The 21,910-nt window shown below is 42.0% G+C and overlaps 1 protein-coding gene across 8 annotated transcripts in view; it reads right to left on the bottom strand.

Annotated features, from left to right (window-relative positions):
• Sacs (sacsin molecular chaperone) overlaps positions 1–21,910 on the bottom strand; it is an 80,318-nt gene that overhangs the window by 25,714 nt on the left and 32,694 nt on the right. For 6 of the 8 annotated variants that reach the window (XM_075949374.1, XM_075949372.1, XM_075949377.1 and 3 more), the window contains exons 3-6: positions 17,328–17,478; positions 12,305–12,392; positions 8,746–8,831; positions 6,981–7,092 (exon numbers count right to left, since the gene is read on the bottom strand). In XM_075949374.1, coding sequence (XP_075805489.1) covers positions 6,981–7,092; positions 8,746–8,831; positions 12,305–12,392; positions 17,328–17,478 — 437 coding nt within the window. Of the gene's footprint in view, positions 1–6,980; positions 7,093–8,745; positions 8,832–12,304; positions 12,393–17,327; positions 17,479–17,556; positions 17,865–21,910 lie in introns of those variants that run through there. The other 2 variants (XM_075949373.1, XM_075949375.1) reach the window with 2 other exon arrangements.

Below are 21,910 nucleotides of genomic sequence, written 5' to 3'. Positions count from 1 at the left end.
ATCATCTTTTAAATATTTGGGTTGTTTTTTTTTATTTTGCTTTACTTAATTTATATTCACAGCATTGACTGTGTAATTTAAATAGTCATGGTAAATATTTAAATAAATTACTTGGAATTACAATGCTATCTCCAAAGTGATTTCTTTAATAATATATTGTATGTGTAATTCTGAGCAAATACTTCGGCACTCTTTTGAGACCCATTTTCAGAATCCTAACATCCTCTGAATATAAGTAACTATATCAACTCATTACTCTTTAAATATCATCAGTGTTTTCAAGAATAACACAGACACAATTAGGCACAGAATCTATATGTGTACCCTTTGATCTGTGCAGCCTCCATGCTAATGAACTATATGGAGATTCCAAGTATCCAAAGAACATATCCTTATGTTCATTAAATATGGAATGTTGGCCTGGTCTTTTTTTTCTTTTAATTAGTGCAACTGCTATCTTTATAGTAATCGAAGTCAGGACATGAAGTTGGTCAAGGCTGATATTCTGAAAAGGACAAGCACACAGCTATGAAAAACTACTCAGGAGTCAAGGGAGTCTGGTGTCACCAGATCCACTGTCACCAATCACAGCACAGGCTCAGCCTCTTCATCTCTACTGAAATCAGAGCTTTATCTCCCCACAGGGGAGTGCAAAGGATCCACTGTGGTATTACTCAAGCTTCCCCCCAGCACACACCACAGAGAACAGCCCTTAAACTGTTAGCTATTTCTATTATGATACAGTAAGTATGCAAAAATAGTAATGAATGACTTGTTATTATCTACCAGCTAACCACAGTTCACTTCAAATGGCATCTGTCAAATACTCTGTGGTTCTGCCTGCTCCCTGTTCACTAAAAGTACAAGACACAAAAGGAAAGATCACACAACGGGCCCAGGAGTGAACTTCTTGCCAGAATCTAGAAAGATCTATATAACTTTAAGATCTAGAGAAGGGAATTAAGAAGTTCAGCATGGTTACCAGCATTACAGCTGACCACAAGGGGAAGGAAAAGAGATCTTCCCTCCTAGAGTCAACAGGAAAGATAAGAGCTCCTCGGCTAGGGATGGGACTTCCTGACCACCTCCCCTCCCTGTCCTGGAACACCATCAGGCTTGAGCTTGTGCATGCAGTCATGGCTGCTGTGGGTCCACATAGTGAATGCCTGTCATATGTGTCACTGCTTCTGGCTCTTACAATCTTCACACTTCCATAGGAGGAACCAGACTTATTAAACATTCAGGCCTATTTCTTCAAAGGAAGAAGGACTGATGCCTGGTCACCTGGAAAGCTGGAGTGGATGCTGTTCTATGGACCCAGCCTTCCAGAGTCCCCCAAGTCCTGAGCATTGTTCAGGCCCTTATTCTGAGCTGAGTCACTCAATGAGTAGAATCTATCCTTAAGAAAGAGGTTCCATACCTTCTCGAAAATTGACCACATACTCAGAAACGAAGGAAACCTCCACAGATACAAAAAAATATCAGTGTCCACCTGTGTCTTATCAGATCACCACGGATTAAAGTTAGAAGGCAACAACAATGCTACCCCCAGGAAGCCGACAAACTCATGGAAACTAAACAGTCAACTACTGAACCACACCTGGGTCAAGGAAGAAATTAAGAAAGAAATTAAAGTCTTCCTTGAATTTAATGAAAATAAAGAGACAACATACTCAAACCTATGGGACACGATGAAAGCAGTGCTAAGAGGAAAGTTCATAGCACTAAGTGCCCACTTAAAGAAAACGAAGAAAGCATACAGTGGGAACTTATCTCCCTTCCAAAAAAAAGCCCAGGACCAGATGGTTTCAATGCAGAATTCTACCAGAACTTCCAAGAAGAGCTAATACCTATACTCCTTAATGTATTTCACAATATAGAAACAGAAGAGTCATTGCCAAATTCCTTTTATGTAGCTACAGTTACCCTGATACCAAAACCACACAAAGACCCAACCAAGAAAGAGAATTACAGGCCTATCTCACTCATGAATATCGACACAAAAGTTCTCAATAAAATACTGGCAAACCGAATCCAAGAACACATTAGAAAAATTATCCATTATGATCAAGTAGGCTTCATCCCAGAGATGCAGGGCTGGTTCAACATACGCAAATCTATCAATGTAATCCACAATATAAATAAACTGAAAGAAAAAAAACCATATGATCATTTCATTAGATGCTGAAAAAGCATTCAACAAAATTCAACACCCCTTTATGATAAAGGTCTTGGAGAGATTAGGTCATACCTAAATATAATAAAAGCTATTTACAGCAAGCCGACAGCTAACATTAAATTAAACGGAGAAAAACTCAAAGCCATCCCACTAAAATCAGGAACATGACAAGGATGTCCACTCTCTCCATACCTCTTCAATATAGTGCTTGAAGTTCTAGCAATAGCAATAAGACAACATAAGGGGATCAAGGGGATTCGTTTTGGAAAGGAAGAAGTTAAGCTTTCGTTATTTGCAGATGATATGATAGTATACATAAGTGACCCCAAAAACTCTACCAAAGAACTCCTACAGCTGATAAACACCTTTAGTAATGTGGCAGGATACAAGATCAACTCCAAAAAATCAGTTGCCTTCCTATACACTAAGGATAAGAAAACAGAGAGGGAAATCAGAGAAGCATCACCTTTCCCAATAGCCACAAACAGTATAAAATATCTTGGGGTAACTCTGACCAAGGAAGTGAAAGATCTATTTGACAAGAACTTTAAGTCTTTGAAGAAAGAAATTGAAGAGGGCACCAGAAAATGGAAGGATCTTCCTTACTCTTGGATTGGGAGGATCAACATAGTAAAAATGGCAATTCTACCAAAAGCAATCTATAGATTCAATGCAATCCCCATCAAAATCCCATCAAAATTCTTCACAGATCTGGAGAAGACAATAATCAACTTTATATGGAAAAACAAAAAACCCAGGATAGCCAAAACAATCTTATACAATAAAGAATCGTCTGGAGGCGTTACCATCCCTGACTTCAAACTCTATTACAGAGCTACAGTATTGAAAACAGCTTGGTATTGGCATAAAAACAGAGAAGTCGACCAATGGAATCAAATAGAAGACCCTGACTTTAACCCACAAACCTATCAACACCTGATTTTCGATGAAGGAACTAAAGTATACAATGGAAAAAAGAGAGCATCTTCAACAAATTGTGCTGGCAAATCTGGATGTCAATCTGTAGAAGAATAAAAATAGATCCATATCTGTCACCATGCACAAAATTCAAGTCCAAATGGATTAAAGACCTCAATATCAGTCCGAACATACTGAACCTGATAGAAGAGAAAGTGGCAAGTACTCTACAACACATGGGCACAGGAGACCACTTCTTACGTATAACCCCAACAGCACAGACATTAAGGACCTCATTGAATAAATGGGACCACCTGAGACTGAGAAGCTTCTGTAAAGCAAAGGACACTGTCACTAAGACAAAAAGGCAACCCACTGACTGGGAGTAGATCTTCACCAACCCCACAACTGACAAAGGTCTGATCTTCAAAATATATAAAGAACTCAAGAAACTAGACCGTAAAAGGCTAATCAACCCAATTATAAAATGGGGCACTGAGCTGAACAGAGAATTCTCAACACAAGAAGTTCAAATGGCCAAAAGACACTTAAGGTCATGCTCAACTTCCTTAGCAATCAGGGAAATGCAAATCAAGACAAGATTTAAGATACCATCTTACACCTGTCAGAATGGCTAAAATCAAAAACACCAATGATAGCTTTTGCTGGAGAGGTTGTGGAGAAAGGGGTACACTCATCCATTGCTGGTGGGAATGCAAACTTGTGCAACCACTTTGGAAAGCAGTGTGGTGGTTTCTCAGGAAATTCGGGATCAACCTACCCCTGGACCCAGCAATACCACTCTTGGGAATATACCCAAGAGATGCCCTATCATACAACAAAAGCATATGCTCAACTATGTTCATAGCAGCATTGTTTGTAATAGCCAGAATCTGGAAACAACCTAGATGCCCTTCAATGGAAGAATGGATGAAGAAAGTATGGAATATATACGTATTAGAGTATTACTCAGCAGTAAAAAAACAAGGACTTCTTGAAGTTTGCATACAAATGGATAGAAATAGAAAACACTATCCTGAGTAAGGTAAGCCAGACCCAAAAAGAGGAACATGGGATGTACTCACTCATATTTGGTTTCTAGCCATAAACAAAGGACATTGAGCCTATAATTAGTGATCCTAGAGAAGCTAAATAAGAAGGAGAACCCAAAGAAAAACATATAGGCATCCTCCTGAATATTAACCTTCATCAGGCGATGAAAGGAGACAGAGACAGAGACCCACATTGGAGCACCGGACAGAAATCTCAAGGTCCAAATTAGGAGCAGAAGGAGAGAGAGCACGAGCAAGGAACTCAGGACCGCGAGGGGTGCACCCACATACTGACACAATGGGGATGTTCTATCGGGAACTCACCAAGGCCAGCTGGCCTGGGTCTGAAAAAGCCTGGGATAAAACCGGACTCGCTGAACATAGTGGACAATGAGGATTACTGAGAACTCAAGAACAATGGCAGTGGGTTTTTGATCCTACTGCTCGTATTGGCTTTGGGGGAGCCTAGGCAGTTTGGATGCTCACCTTACTAGACCTGGATGGAGGTGGGTGGTCCTTGGACTTCCCACAGGTCAGGGAACCCTGATTGCTCTTTGGGCTGACGAGGGAGGGGGACTTAATTGGGGAAGGGGGAGGGAAATGGGAGGCGGTGGCGGGGAAGAGACAGAAATCTTTAATAAATAAATAAATAAAAAGAACCAAAAAAACGAAAGAGGTTCCATGTACTCTGCATCCTCCATCAATAGAACCTATCCTTATACTTATTACAAATCCTTCCTCTTTAGGCCCTTGGCCTGAGCTCTGTTTATTAGTCAACAGACCTCATTCTTATTCTAAAGGTCACAGGTGCTTTGCTACTTTGCTAGGGGTTTCTACTGTGGTGATAACAGTCACATGGGAACCTTTTTCTTAACTGCATAGGGGACATAGACCCTGAGGCCAGACTCTGGAGTTGTAACCCAGAGCTTACAAAGGCCAGGCTGACTCACGTTTCATTCTTCACCTTGCAGTCCCTCCAGCCATGACTCTTACAGGGTCCCCAGCTCCACCTTCTCTTTTGAGATGATCCCTGAGCCACAGGAGGAAGGTGTGTGACTGAGTTTTTTGGTGGTGGTTGTGATGGTGAAGTTCTAAGTTCTGGCTGGCCTGGAACTCATTATACAGATCAAGTTGGCCTTGAACTCACAGAAACTCACCTGCCTTTACCTCCGAGTGCTGGGACTAAAAGAGTGTACCACTATACACAGCTATTTCAGTGTGTGTGTGTGTGTGTGTGTGTGTGTGTGTGTGTGTGTGTAATAAAGATGGGAAGCAGAAAGACTTAAGCCATGAGGCAGAATTTTGAAGTGAAATGCTTCTAGGATCTCTACGTTCTCACTATCACAGCACATCAGGACAGTGAAAACAGAATGTCCTAAGCATAAGCATGACCACTATTACATCTAGGATCCTGTTTTTTCTCAGAATAACTACAAGAAAACTTGCTCTTTCTATCACTATTATGTGGGCAGGGACTGCCCAGTGTGCCACTGCCTATGGAACTGTGCAGTGGATAGGGCTGTATGGGACCAGGACTTGCTGCAGACCCCTGAATGCAAACTGAACATCAATCTAGGAGGCTACATTAAATAATAAAATTACAGCCAAGAAACTACAAGCTAATCCTGTAACCACTGAAAGATCAGTCTCTAGAGGACTGCAGTAGAGTCAGCAAAGTGGCAGAACTCAGAACCAGGGAGCTAGCCTCCTGAGATCATCACATCATATACATCAGAACCAGGGAGCTAGCCTCCTGAGATCATCACATCATATACATCAGAACCAGGGAGCTAGCCTCCTGAGATTATCACTTCATATACATCAGAACCAGGGAGCTAGCCTCCTGAGATCATCACATCATATACATCAGAACCAGGGAGCTAGCCTCCTGAGATCATCACATCATATACATCAGAACCAGGGAGCTAGCCTCCTGAGATCATCACATCATATACATCAGAACCAGGGAGCTAGCCTCCTGAGATCATCACATCATATACATCAGAACCAGGGAGCTAGCCTCCTGAGATTATCACTTCATATACATCAGAACCAGGGAGCTAGCCTCCTGAGATTATCATCACATCATATAATCTCTTTACAGATGTAAAGAAAGAACTACCGTTAAGCCTGAAATCTGACATCAGAATGACTGTAGCCACTACAATCAATGTTAAATATTCAATTAACAACAATGATGGTTACTGTCACAAAACATCATTTTGTGACTTATGTGTCCCTAAAATATATCTAAGAAATGAGTTAAGACTTCTTTTTCACAGTAACTGTCCATCATATACAAGTATTCACAATCATCCATCAATTCCAGAGCTGAGATGAACTAAGCTATATACATATTTTTCAACATTTCAGGGTGCAAGCAGGCGGCAGGTCTATGGGTGATGGCTCTCTTACTGCTTTCCCTCTCATCCTCCTTTTTCCCTTCTCCTATTAAGTCTATGTTCCCACCCATAGCACAAGGGCAGCCCTAAAGTAGAGACCAATATATATACAACTTCTTTCCAAATGCAGAAGAAATGATAGCTATTTAGAAGTAGTGTCCTTTATCTTATTCATAATATAAAGTGTAGACTGACTGAGAGAAATGGAAGGCTATGTAATTACATTGTTAGCCATTTTATTTTAATTTTTTTCTTTAAATATACCAACTAGCAGAAATATCTTCCAAACAAAAGCAGAAAAAGCAAAAACACTTGAATTAAACATGCCAGGAAGTACAAATGATAATCACACTGTTCATTAAAAGCATTGTAAATCATTAAAAATCATCATTAGCACAAAAAATAAAATTTACTCCAAATTATTCTTACCCTGATATTGTGCCATATCTTTTGACCAAAGAGTCTCTGTTCCATATTGTGTTTCATCATATAAAAATTTAACCTCTGTGGCTCCAGCATCTTCTGCATTCTGAATTAATTCCTAACCATAAAACATACCAAAAATTTATATTAATACAGCCATCTACTGTCCAACTCTGTATTTACCTACAATATCTAAAATGTAAGTGTATCAAAGTGAAGAAACCTCACTACCTCCATGGGTAAGTTAAGCTCTGGTAAGGTTCCTATTGAAAGTAGTCCTATATACACAGGAGTTGGGAAGTCTTTCCCAGAAATTCACACCCGCAAGTCAGCTCTGAATGTGCTAACATTTAGTCTAACAAATCCATGCAAAGCCTTTGTTCTAAGGAAAGTACTCTAGTTCAAAGATCTATACAGATTATTCTGAGATATCTTATGCTGAAACAGCTTCCAAAAACAGACCATTGTTCTCATTTGTTTATCAAATTTAAATGCTCTTAGGTACTCAAGGGTATTAGTATACATACACCCTAATAAGCAATATTCTAGACAACCTGACATGCCTCAGGCAGAAAGCATCTTAGTGATGAGAACCATTTATAAATAGAGTAATATCAATCATTTGTTGGATTGTGAGTGATCTGGTGGGTGCTCAGAAACCTGTGATATAGAAAGGAAAGGGCAAGACATCAACAAAATTCTCAGTCCTCACCACCCCCAAATACTTCTAAACACCTAACAAACCTTCCTGGAAGCTCAGACTCATTCCTAGCAAAGATACTACTCCCTCACTTCTGACCCAGTTCCTGCAACCAACAGTTGAATCCTCACTCTGAATTCATGTAGGTCATTCAGGCCACCTCAGTCACATGACAACTCCATAATCATACCCTTCATTACTCCAGAAGTCAATATAAAAAACAGGTCTCAAATTAGCCTTCTATGAACACCATTCTGAAAGGCACACTGAAGCTGCTCCAATGTCCCTTAAGAGGCAGCACAACCTTTATTCCATGCCTATCTGAGCATGATTCCATAAGCTAACAGACCTTAAAGCTTTGGTAGGCTAGAAGAGAAATGAGGGCTTCAGGAAGGGAGCATAATGAGGTCATAACAACTCATCTACAGTCCCAGTTCATTCAAGAGGTTTCTTATTAAACACCAAAACTCATTTTCACAAAATCTTCCTTCATTGCCTTTCTTTTGGTTATTTAATTTTTGTTTTTCTATTAATAAGTATATTCAAACTTAGAGAACATATCATAAGCCATATCCATAACCCTAGCACTAAGACTGATGTAGAAGCATTATGAGTTTGAGGTCAGCCTGAATTACACAGAGAGTTCCACTCCATCTTGTGAAAAAAATGTATTTGAGTATGTAAAATATAAATAAATAAATAAATAAGTAATTATGCTATTAAACTCTCTCACAGAAACAAAGCTCTAAATTCAGAGCCCAAGCAAGCATATGTTCCTGGCCTCTAACATGGACCTGTGTTAGGCTGTTGAACCACTGGTTGGTTGACTAGTGGCTGGTGTATGTAACCGGGTGCTCTACAAAAGCACTCCTAGAGGATACCATGTTTAAAGAGAGTATACAGCAGCTTAGTGGAGTCCTATACTCCAAGCCCTCCTCCCTTCATGCCAGCTGCAGTCTCAAATCTACTCCATTCAGCTATGCACTGTGGCTGTGGAGGCAAGGTAATCAAATCTAGATCAAACACAAACACTGAGTTATCTGCTCTGGAAGCAAACCACAGATATCCTACCTTAAGGATCTGTCCTCCTTCTGGGTATCTTCTTAAAATATCCTTGAGAAAATCAACAAGTGGAGGAGTTGTTTGACCAAATCGACCTAAAATACAGAATATATTTTAAAAGATTTAGGAAAACAAAACTTCACAACTCACCACGTAAAGATGGAAAATATACAAGGTGCTGGATCTGTATGGTACTTTTTGACTTTGAATTTTTTAAATGCTAATGTACAAAAAACAGCTTCTGAGAGACACTGAATTATGGAAACTGCTAAATTAAACCAACATATATATTTTAAGAATGTCTTCACTTTAAGAATGGAAGACAAAGAATACTTTGAGGGAGAAGTCATGTCTTTGTTTCCACAGGAAACAATAAGTTATGATTTCCTTCGAAGTTAATAGAGTTCAGATTTGACTGGGGGAGAACTCCTGAGGATTTTGGCTACCAACATGAGGATAAAAGCCAAAACTACAGGACAGGTGACATATATGCTGATTCCTCTACTATGGGAAGAGTTCTGAAACTGGATGAGACATGATAAATCTCTTTGGCTACAGACTCCTCATGACTTATTACATGTCATCCTTTCATAGTGCATGGACAGAAGGTTATACAGTCCAAACAAACTTATAGAGTTAACAGATGCCTTATACTAGCTCAAACATAACACAAAAATCATCTGTCGCTGACTTGTGCATACCACACATTCTATACTTGTGTCAATACACACACACACACACACACACACATATAATATATATGTTACTTTTTAAAAGTTTATGTATTTTCAGGGGGGAAAAGGGAGTAGATGCTAATGATGACAAGTAGCCCAAGTGATCCAGCCTCTTAGAATGCCTCTGTTACAGTTTCCTCAAAATTCTGCATCCAGAACAACTTCAAAGCTGCTAGCTGAGATGGTCCAGCCTCACAGACTATTAAGCCAGGACTTCAGATGAGCTCTATACTTTCCCACCACTCAGAAACTAAACAAAAAACAATACAGCTAGCTCTCTCAGGACTTGACCGTATCCTAATTTTCTCAGGGTCCCCTGAAGATGCTGTTACCTCCGGGCAACAGGAAATAATTTTAAAAACTACGATGCCTACATTCCCAAAAGGTGGACTGGGTAGTTTTCCGTCACTCAGTGTTAGTCATTGTATAGGGGATTGGTTGCAAATTGTTACTGATCATGGTAAGCAAATAAACAAGGGAGGTTAGAGTTAAGGATCTCATTTTGAAAAGAGGGGAGATAGGGTAACGATAGGATAAAAGGGCAGATTACTAAATCTATTTTTAGACTAAAAATTAATTACTAGTCTTAAATATCTTATACTGGTATGGATTTGTGTATATTGATACAAATTTAAGGTTGCTTTTGTTAGAACATACCCTATAAATGTTTCTACTCTTGTTTAAGATATTTTTGTTTTTCAAGACAGGGTTTCTCCGTAGCTTTTGGTTCCTGTCCTGGAACTAGCTCTTCTAGACCAGGCTGGCCTCGAACTCACAGAGATCCGCCTGCCTCTGCCTCCTGAGTGCTGGGATTAAAGGCGTGCGCCACCACCACTCGGCAAGATACTTTTATATTGACACAAATTTAAGGTTATTTTTGCTATACTGTATATGTTTCTTTCTGGTTTAAGGTATTATACCTATGCAGTTCATTTAAAAATGTAATGTAAAGTTCTAGTCCTTGAAAGCTATTATTATTAAGTCATTTAGGATAATTAAGAAATATAAGTTAGTAGTTAATCATCTATAACAATAAAACTTGTAGTCATGTTTGGTATGTTTTCAAGGTCATACAGAGATATATTTTAGATATACAGATGATCTTTAAACACTTCAGAAACCTACAGAATATCACATTTAAGATGTTTTAGTAACAGAAGGCTTTTCATGACAATGAGACGGATCTGTTCCTGGCAGCACCACTCTACTTCAAATAAGGATGTTGGGCATCAAAGAACCTCCATATGGAGTTTGTTTTTATTGTGGCAAAGTTAGCAGCTCGGCAATAAATTGCCTGTGCCTCAATGGCTGAAACTATACTGTCCAAATTGGACAAAAAAAAAAGTTACTGCCAAACTTTACCAAGACAAGGTATGACAGTCCTTCTAAATTCCTGCTTTATAGAAAAATCTGTCAGATATTCTAGGACTGTAGGCCAAAAATGGATGCGCCAATATACAGAGAAAACTAGGGCAACTGTCTAGGCAGCTAGATGTCTCCATTGTTTCTATAGTTTTGAAACACTTCTTGCTTACTCAGGTAATATTATATCCTTTGTGGGTCTCTGATAGAGTTGAAAATGAAATAGTTATAGTTTTATAGTTTTCCTTATTACTAAATTCCAAAAAGAAACTTACAAAAAGATATAAAGTTTATAAAATAGTTAAGAAACATAAAAGCATAAGTTGTTTATCTAAGATGTTTTGAGGTCTAAAAAGATAGTTTTAATATGGTAATACCATATTAAAGTTATGATAAAATGGTTTAGTTAAATTCATCAAGATAAAATAAATAATAGAGTATTTTCTCAAATATGCCACATACAAATCAACTGGACATTGTGAATGTAATTCTTACCTGATAATTTTTTATTGTATATAGTTTTACTATGTTAGAGTTAAAACCTTTCCTTTTTATTTAGACATAAAGGGAGAAATGTTGTAGGGTAATTATACACTGTATGAAGAAGTATTTTGCTGTGATTGGTGTAATAAAAAGCTGAACAGCCTATAGCTAGGCAGGAGGAATAGGTGTGATTTCTGGGGAAAGAAAGGAAGGGGAGGAGATTCAAGGTGCATGGGAGACACAGAGAGAAAACAGGAGGTATAAGATGAAACAGAGGTAATGCTATATTATAGAATATAGAGTAATATAAATGGGTTAAGTTATAAGAGTTGGCTAAGAACAAGCCTAAGCTATAGGCTGAGCTGTCATAATTAATAATAAGTCTCCATGTAGTTATATGTGAGCTGGCAGCCCAAAGGAAAGCCCGACTACAGAAGTACATATAAAAGCTACAGAAACTTAATGCATGAACTTGAAGGTCAATATATACCCATGAAACTATCCAAACATCATTATTACTCCCTTATTCTATCAATCAGCTCCAAAAGTTTCTCCTAACTCCATTTTGTTTTGACTTTATTCTTTTTGTGGAAAAGTATTTAAGATCTCCATTCTTAGCAATTTTATTTGTTTGTTTATATTTATTTATTGCTAAGTAGCTAGGCTGGCCTCATACTCCAAAGAGCCTCCTGCCTCAGCTTCCTACATACTGAGATTACAGACATGCACCACCATGCTCCACTCTTCTTAGAGGCTTTAAGAACACAGTACAGTGCTAGTGCTGGTCATCACAACTGGGCCATTCACTGTGCAGCAGATCTCCAGATCTCATTTGTTTTGCATAGTTAAATTTCATATTGGACCAACAACTCTTCATTTTATCCTCCTCCTAGTTCATGGCAGTCACCGTCCTCCCCTCTGTGCCTGGATTAAAATAAAATCTTCAATAGACTGAACTATGCTATATTCTGATAAAACCAATATTATACCTCCCCCTTTTAAGCCTTTTGATTGAAGGTTCACAAAAAGATGACAGGTTTTGGGAGTCAGATCTCCAATCTTGATCCAGTCAGGTAACTGAAACAGAGAACAGAAAATGTGTAAGAAGCGACATAACATCCAACACTGTCATTTCAAAACCTTCCTCAAGTGTTTTCATTCAAGTAATGCTTGTTAACCATTCTCACCAAGAAATAAGTTGCTCTGAAGGGAATGTTTCAGAAGACAGAACAAAATGCTAGTTGAAATATTTATGTAATAAATACTTTAAATTTAAAAGTTAGAATTTTTCTTTAAATAATTATAAGTAAAAATTCACCTATTTGTCCTCTGCCAAAGAATTCTTCCTTCCCTCTTTCACAAGCTAGGCAAGTATTCTACTTGTCCAAATCATCTTAAATTCAGTTTCAGATATATGTGAGATCCTTAATATAAGCAAAACTATCTTTTTGATCAATGCTATCAATATGTATTTGGTATATAGCATAGGTCCAGGAAACTGTAACAGATCAAAGGACAAAAATTTTGACATATTAATATGTATGACAATTTTCTTGGGATTAATCTATTCAGCATTCCCTGAATCAGCAGCATTTTTTATTTATTTTTAGTGGTATTCCACAAAATCATGTTCCCAAGGAATCACGTTTTCCTTTGGAAGGTATTACTACAGATGCCCCCAGCAAGAGAGGAGTAAGCTGTGACTTCCCTGAAAACTGCCTTGGTGCTTGGCCCCTGCTTCTAATGAAGGCGGGTACAAGATGAATTACTGACTCACAGAGCTGACCCCTCTGTCTGAGTCCACTTTCAATCTATTGACATGGTCTACCTGGGCTTTTTCAACAGTCCAAAGATCACAAAATTGACTCCAAAGCTTACCTGAAGGACTGCTTTTCTAAGGTACACTTTACTGACAGGGCCAACTGTCTCCATGTTCAAAAACTCAACGAGGAGAAGGGTGAGCTCATTAGCTTTCCCTCCAGCACCACCTCAGCTTTATTTCACAGTTACTCCAGGGGAACATCCCTCTCCAAAGCTCCTCCGCAGTTACTTCTAGGTTCAAGTACATAATCTCCAGTCTCTCCAAACTAACTGTATTTCTCCACTCTCTGCAGCAGCTTCTCCTGTCATCCAGGTTTCAATAACCCTCTCCCATTGGATCTCTTTATTTTCTGTATGTAATCCTTCTGCTCCTCTCGTTGGATGTACCGCTAATGGCCTTGGTTATAAAGCATGTTCACATCATACACCTGCTGAACCTGGGAACTATCTTTGAAAACTAGTGCACGCCTTGCACAGGTGCTTAAAGAAACATAAATGGGCTAGTCAGGCAGTTGTGGAGCACGCCTTTAATCCAACACTTGGGAGGCAGAGGCAGGCGGGTCTCAGTAAGTTCAAGTCCACCCTGGTCTACAAAGAGAGTTCCAGGACAGCCAGGACTGTTACACAGAGAAACCCTGTCATGAAAAGCTTTTTTTAAAAAAAGGAGAAAGAAAGAAAAAAGAAAAAGAAACATAGATGAGAACATTGACTGTCACTAGCAAAAAAAAAAAGTCCTTAGAAATAATCCAAATACTATAATGTATTTGAATAGCAAAACATCACACATTAATGAATACTGAACTAAGTTATATATATAATTTAGATGTATATTAATAATGAAATATTGAGTGAAAGCTATCCAGCTTATTACATGAAGAATGATAAACTCCTTATAATGGGCATAACCAACAAAAGTAAATGGAATATTATTTGGGTAATGTATTTAGGTTACACATACATATGAAATACAAATATATACATATACACACATTTACAGAACTATTAAGATAACAAAAAGACAACAGAAGATACACAGACATGAAGGAGAAAGTCAGGCATACAGGCACAGAAGAGACATAAGGATATTCATAACATCATCCATGGATGGCCATTCTACAGGTTAATTAACCATCTAACTAATTACTAAAAGAAAGTCACACATAAATCAATGATCATTAGCCCAGTTTAGGATTATTAAGGTGCACTGAAAGAAAAAATGGTAGAGCAAAGGAAGAAAACATAGGAAGTTTCCAGGTTTCCAAGACAATCAATTGCAAGAAACTAGACACCTAATAACCTAAGTACACTAGGTTAGCCAGACATAACAGAGTCTGACAACAGACAGTCTGGTAGACTTTACTGATTCTCCTAAAGAGCAATCAGACAGTAGAGATGTCCCAGCAGCACTATCTCCTATGGAGCGTGCCATGATCTGGTGGCTTGTACAGGCCCTCTCCCCTTCTCTCCTGGGCACTACAACTAACCAAAGAAAGGTCCCTGTTCTCCTCCCATATGTACTATGTCCCTATTCATTGTTTTTAAAATCGATTATAAAATCATCAGAATCTTGGTCTTGTCCGCCTCATTCTCCCTTACAAACCTGAGACATGCATCTTCAATTAACAGCAAACAGTAACTCTACCCAAATTATTAAACACTATGACAATATAACTGTTCAGCAGATCACCCAAAATTTCCTTTTTTCAGTGTCAAAGACATAGGGAGATGCTCAAGAGTCAAAAGTTGGGGTTTAGGGAATGGGGTATTGGAGAGGGACATGACATATTTGTGATGAATTAAAAGACAGAAAAGCTAAATCACCATCTACTATCTATTGTGATCCACTGCTCACCCTGAAATATTCAGAATTTAGTAATGTCCATCTAAAAAGTCCTGAGCAGCATGGGACTGAAAGGTAAACTCCACCTGTGGAAAGAATGCAAACACACAATGCTTCTTTTGAGCACTAAAGGAGGCTGTAGATTAGAGGTCAGAGAACAGTGTCTGGAGGAGAGCAGGGAGTGGAGGGCACAGAACAGGACACAGGAGCTCAGTAGTTCTCTTCCCACACTTTCCAAATACAGAAAGGGAGAGGTGCTAACTATCGGCCACAGCCTAGAATTCTGTCTTCAACACCGACCTCTCTCTGTTTCAGATCTGCAGCTGGGAGCTGACTTTCACCATCTTTAGAGCCACACACCTTAGAACTGGCTAGACTGGACGTGAAAGCAGAAACTAACACGCACATGGATTTGGCTCTAGCGGTATACACATGGCAGCAGCAAGCAGGATCTGGGTCACCCACTTCTCCATTACTTGCATTTTCCCTGTGGCTTCTATGTCTTAGCATCAGCAGAACCACACACAAAAGCAAACTGTCACATTTCTTCCAGAACAAGCTGCCAGTCATCCACTAAGGAAACTTTGGTCTCCGGGTCTGACTCCAGACTTAAAAACAAGCTCTGTAAAGCCTTTTGCCTTATTCTACACCCACTCTCCATCCTTTAGGTCAGCGGTTCTCCACCTTCCTAACGTTGCAGCCCTTTAATACAGTTCCTCATAAAATTATTTTTGTTGCTACTTTATAACTAATTTTGCTACTGTTACGAATTGTAATGTAAATATCTGATATGCAGGATGGTCTTAGGCAACCCCAGTGAAGGTGCCACAATTCTCTCCTTTACAGAGTGTCCTATATAGCCTTTGATTTAATTATTTGTGGTGTGTGTGAGAGAGCGAGAAAGAGAGACCCACAGAGAGAAGACAGAGACAGGGGCGCATTGTGGAGGTCAGAGGACAACTCTGTAGAGATCCTTCTCTCCTCTGACCTCTGCAAGGGTTTCCAGAATTAAATTCAGTCGTCAGGCTTGCACAGCACTGAGGCATCTCACTGCCTCCCCATGCTTTCAACTTCACCTTCACAGCCGTAGACTAGAACCCCATGACCTCAAAACCAATCAGTGATAGACACAGATTTCCTTCACCCTCCTAACCACCCAACCCAAACAATATGACCACTTCTTCCAGCAAGCACCCCAAATCTGAGCTTTTCAAAGGCACCTCAGAGACACTTCCAATGGCAAAAGCTACAACTGAGTCACTGGAGTAAATGCATCTAGGGAACAGAATGACAAAGGAGACGCAGGAGTAAGGTGGGCAAGGCATGGAGGTGACAGATAAAGAAGGCAATAATGGTGAGTGTCTCTTTTTGATTCCGCCTCAACTCTCTGGGCAAGCCAGTGTGTGAGAGAGGCAGCGAACACCCTGGGGAAAGTACAGGTGCATAAAAACCGGTTCACCGGAAATCTGTTTAAGTGTACAGGAAATCAGAAAACTGACCCAGGTATATAAAAAGTCAAGACCACACTGGAGAGTAATGAATTGAGCAGTATGGAAATCCAACTAGAAATGTCATCGGTGTCGCTCAAGTAACCCCTGTAATTTCATTCGACTCTTTAAGTCCTGGACATGCTGTTCTTTACCGAATAAGAGAGGTAAGATATTAGAGTTATAAAGAATAAGATCATTTTCAATAAAAAGTCATTTAAATTTCCCATTCAAGGAAACTCCAGGATTTGTCCCATCATCTAAGAGGATATGTGAAATGTTGCTATTTTCCAAAATTGTGGTCTAGTTAGACATTCATTGGCACTTCAGAAGTTTTAGATTTTCTCCTCAAAATAGCAGTATGGGTATTAATATCTGGAGTCCCTTTTCAGCTGTAGATTTCCGTGATTCATAGAAATTAGTGGAGAGTGCTTGCCCAGCACGTGCAAAACCATAAGTCTCAGCCCCAGAACCACAGGGGGCTGGGAAGGGCTCCAGAACAGGCCGTTTTTAAAACAGCATTCTTGTTCAATTTAGGGCCTGAAATAAACGAGTGATGAATCAGAATGGTGATGTCTGAGATTTTTAAAACGCCTCGGTTCACAATGCCCATCAAAAAAACGTTCGTCTTAGGCAGTGAAGATTCACGAATCTGGAACCGTAAATGGAAAACAAACAAACAAAAAAAAACCCCACTACTGCCGGCAGGCGCACGCTCCTGCCATTCTGCCCCAGCTATCTGCAAAGCTCGAATGAATCATCGGAGCATCAGTCTTCCGCGACAGACAGGAGCCCCTGAGTTTCCTGCCGCCAGCACGCGACGGCGGCGCCCATCTCCCCGGGGCAGGCCCGGAGCCGACCTACCTCCCGGTCTCCGCGCCACAGCCGCTGCTCCGCCACCGGGAAGCCGGTCTCGGCGAAGATGCGCTCCTTGAGGTCCCGCGCGGTTGCGGTCGCCGGCACCGCCACGGTTCTGCAGCCCACGCAGCCGCGGAGCACGGTCACGCGGACCCACCTGCGCCAGGCAAAGGGATGGTCAGCGGGGTTCGCGCGCGGGCCACCCGGCCCGCCCTCCCACCCGGGGTCTCGTCACCTGTCCCCCATGGCGGGCTCCCCAGGCCCGCAGGCCGCCGCCGCCTCACGCCCAGTCCAGCCGCTCCGAGAGGCCCGCCGCTGGCCCTGACGCGGGGATCCTCATGGCGTAGGCCGGCGCCGCCGCAGCGCTCTGCCGCAGCCCGCAGAAGAGGCAGAGGAAGGCGCTGCTGCGGAGGAGGAGCGAGCCCCGGCGCGGCCGCGCGCTCCCGACGCAAAGGGCCGGGCGGGCGTCGCCCGCGGGCACGCGCGGCCCCAGGACCGTTAGCTGGTGAGCCGCTCCTCCGGGGGCTACGCCTTTGCAGACGCGCCCTGAGGGCCGCTACTGTTCTCCCCTAAGCCCCAGGCCCCGCCCCGGCCCCGCCCCCTCCAGGGAGGCTAGGACGGCCCCGCCCCCGCTCTCAGGCCACGCCCCCAGGCACACCCCGGCGGACGGCTGCGGTTCTAAGAACCCAGCTTCGCCTTGGCTCCGCCCCTCTCCTGGGTGGCTAAGGACCGCCCCGCGCCCTCCGCCAAGCCACGCCCCCCCGGGAGCTTAGACTTCAGCCCTTCAAAGCCCCGCCTCTGTCTCCCAGGCCTGTCTCTTAAGGAACGACCCCACCGGCTCCCTCCCGAGCCCACGACACACAGAACGGGACAGCTGAAGAGCTGCCTGCCCCTACCTAGCCCAACCCCACTGAGCATCTGCACGACCCCACAGGCTACGCCCCATCCTGCCCTGTCCAACCTGGAAGGTTAAATGAGTCTTCCGCCCCGCCCACATGCCAGGCCCCGCCCAGTTCTGCCCGGCCCCCTTCTGCGGGGATTTAAAACTCTGAAATTCGCATGAAAAGAGGTGTATTGCCCTGGCTGGAGTTAAATCTGTGAGGAGCAAACATTTCTAGGGCCTAGGCCTTCACTCAGGAGTCTCATCTCCAAACAAGAGGGAGACGCCGAATTGCAATATCGTTTTTCCTGTTCGTTAGACCAGAAGTAGGATGAACGCTTCAGACGTGGAGACAATCATCGCTGTAAACCTGGCACTAGGGAAGCTGAGGCAGGAGGATGCCCGTGATTTTGAAGTAAGCCTGTGCTGTCTGCAAGGCTGACTCAAAAACCAAAGAGGGAGGGGCAGAGATTCATACATTAGATTTGCTGGAGGCAAGAGAGCCAGAAGCTATACAAGAGGATACACATAAGATATTTTAACAGCAAATGTACCTCATTTGGGTTGCATTTTCTTACACTCGATGGGATAAGTCTCCTCCCACCCTGTCACATCTGCAACTCTGTAGAACTAGGAATGGGTGGCATAATAGGGTCACCCCACAGCTTTAACTTAAGTCGCCTTGAAATTAAAAAGTGAGGAAGGCTTCATCAGTGAGTATCAGGTGCCTCCTTCCACTTATTCTCACGGATCCTGATGAAAATTGCAAAATCAAAGCCCCCCTCTGCTACAGCAACCCCAAAGCTACATGGTGAAATAGTTAAAGGGTGATTGTTATTTGAAATATTCTCTCCAGAATAAGAGCTCTATTTTAGAGTTAAGCCTAAAACGTGACATTACCACTTCTCTTCACTCCTCTCAATATAGTCAGAATTCATCATCAGAAGTAAAAACACTGACTACCCTGAGAACTGTCCAGTTATTAATAAAGCTAAGGGAGACAATGATGTCCATCAAGATTGCCTTTTGCTATTGAAAGAAGATAGGTTCATCAACTAGAGAAAACTACACTCGCAGCATAAAGATCCTGCCAAGAAACCCCAATGGCGAAATATTTGATTTTTAAGTTAGATAACACTGTACATGTGAATGCATTGGGTTATTGACAAATAGAAAAACAATAAGGGTTTTTGTCTATGGAGATTTTTTTCTTCTCTCTCCATCCCTCCTCTCTCCCAAGCACCATGCTCAGCAATTGTAACAGGTCACCACCCAGACCCCAGGACAAGCCTTCAGGTTAAAAGACTTCAGAATTAGGGTCCACCTTCTATTCTTCTGCCTTCCCATATGCTCCTTCCCTGGGTACCAAGAGGATGTGGTAACAATAGAACGCAGACATGGAGTGGACATCCTGAAAGGATAGAATGACCTCAGCCACCGGGCATGCCACAAGAAGTACAGTCAGCCTGCAAGGATGCCGGTCAGAGGCAGCCTGAACATGTAGGGCAGGGTGCCTTTGGGCTACACCTCATAATGGTTTTACTCACGGGAATTGCAGATCTAGAGCTCGGAGAGGAGTCAGAGTTAGCACTGTAGACTGAGGAATCACTAGCTTCTTCAGATAGTACTGAAAAGCTGTATCCCAACTGGATACACTCCTGAATGACAAGGAGGTCCAGAGAATGAAACAAAGTATCTAAGCAACTGTTTGAGTAGACACAGTTTCAGTTTTACCAGATAGCATTCTGGATATGACAATGCTGGTGGTTACACAATATCAGGGCTGTAATACCATGGAACTGCACAATTCAAAATGATTCAGAAGGTAAATCTTAAGCTATATGTGCCACCATATTAAAATATAGCACTGCTGGGCAGTGGTGGCACACACCTTTAATCCCAGCACTCAGGAGTTAGAGGCAAATGTATTTCTGTGTTCGGAGTCAAACTTCTCTATGTAGTGAGTTCCAGAACAGTTAGGGCTGTTACAGAGAGAAACTCTGTCTCAAACAACAACAAAAACAATAATAAAATATAGTATTTTACTATTTTGTTTTTCTGAGACAAAGTACAAAGCACAAGGTGGTATTGAAATGTCAGAACCCTCCCACCTCGGCCTCCTAAGTGCTAGGATAGGATATGTGGACATGTATTCAGCTAAACTGCATCTTTCTCTCTTTTCCCATATTTCTGAAAAGCACAGAAACACTAAAGAAGTTGACTAGACCAGCTGCCAACATTTGGAACTAGCAAACAAAGGCAGGCAGCAAGGCGGTGACATGAGTCACCTCACATGGACACACGTCATATTACATACCGACTGCCAGGTAGCTATGAAGTACAAAGACTGCAAAGTTAAATGAACTGCTGGCGTGTCAGTAGGACAGAGCAGCAAAATACCAACAGGATCGCCATGATTCTACCAGGCAAAGAGAAAAGCCGGTTCCATAGGGGGTTTGATCTTATTTCCTAAATGTGCAAGGGATTTATTATTTATTCACTTTTATTTATCTGAGACAGTCTCCTTATGTACCCCTGGCTGGCTGGAACTGACTGCATAGACCAAGACACCCTTGAACCTGTTGCGATCCCTCTGCCTCCTGAGTGCTACCATCACCCCTTGCAAGGATGTGTGCTACCTAAATAAATGACAACCAGTTTGACAGAAGCCATCAATGTAGATGAGTTGGGAGAACGAAGATTGTTCGGTGGGTAAAGTGCTTGCCATGTACGCATGAAGGACTGAATTAAGTCTCCTACCCTGCACACTGGTGTCTGCAGTCCCTGAGTTTGCGAAGGGGGGGTTAGGAGCTGGGTGGGAGATAGACAGATCTCTGAGGTTACTGGTCAACCAATCTCGACATTCAGTGAGCTCCAGACTCATTGAAGAAACCCTGTCCCAAAAAGGGGGGAGGAGGAGTGGGAGGAAGACGTGGAAGAGGAAGAAGAAGAGGAGGAGGAGGAGGAGGAGGAGACAAAAAAGGCACATAGGCTTCCATGTGTACACACATGGACAATGCACATGCTACTGAGGGATCCAGTCACACAGACCCGTGTGCACACATGGATATGGACAGTGCACATGCTACTGAGGGGATTCAGTCACACAGGCCCGTGTGCACACATGGACAACGCACATGCTACTGAGGGATCCAGTCACACAGGCCCGTGTGCACACATGGACAGTGCACATGCTACTGAGGGATCCAGTCACACAGGCCCATGTTAGTACCACACATGGACGTGGACAATGCACATGCTACTGATGGGATCCATCTTTGGAGATGATCTCCACAGATTTAAAGGGTGAGAAGATTTTCACACATGAAAATCATGCAGCTTGGAATCAGTAAAGACAAGAGGGGGCCCAGGCCCGACTTCGTCCTGCAAGCTCCTGCCAAGCAGGAAAGAGAAAGGCTAATGGGGATCCTGGAAATCCTTATTTTATTTTTTTATTTTTTATTTATTTTAATTTATTTATTAATTAAAGATTTCTGCCTCCTCCCCACCACTGCCTCCCATTTCCCTCCCCCTCCCCCGATCAAGTCCCCCTCCCTCATCAGCTTGAAGAGCAATCAGGGTTCCCTGACCTGTGGGAAGTCCAAGGAACCTCCACCTCCATCCAGGTCTAGTAAGGTGAGCATCCAAACTGCCTAGGCTCCCACAAAGCCAGTACGTGCAGTAGGATCAAAAACCCATTGCCATTGTT

The sequence above is a fragment of the Microtus pennsylvanicus genome, chromosome 15, assembly GCF_037038515.1.
Source record: "Microtus pennsylvanicus isolate mMicPen1 chromosome 15, mMicPen1.hap1, whole genome shotgun sequence".
In the NCBI taxonomy this organism is placed as follows: domain Eukaryota; kingdom Metazoa; phylum Chordata; class Mammalia; order Rodentia; family Cricetidae; genus Microtus; species Microtus pennsylvanicus.
The sequence above is the reverse complement of the archived record's forward strand: the minus strand, read 5'-3'. Positions and strand labels throughout refer to the sequence as shown.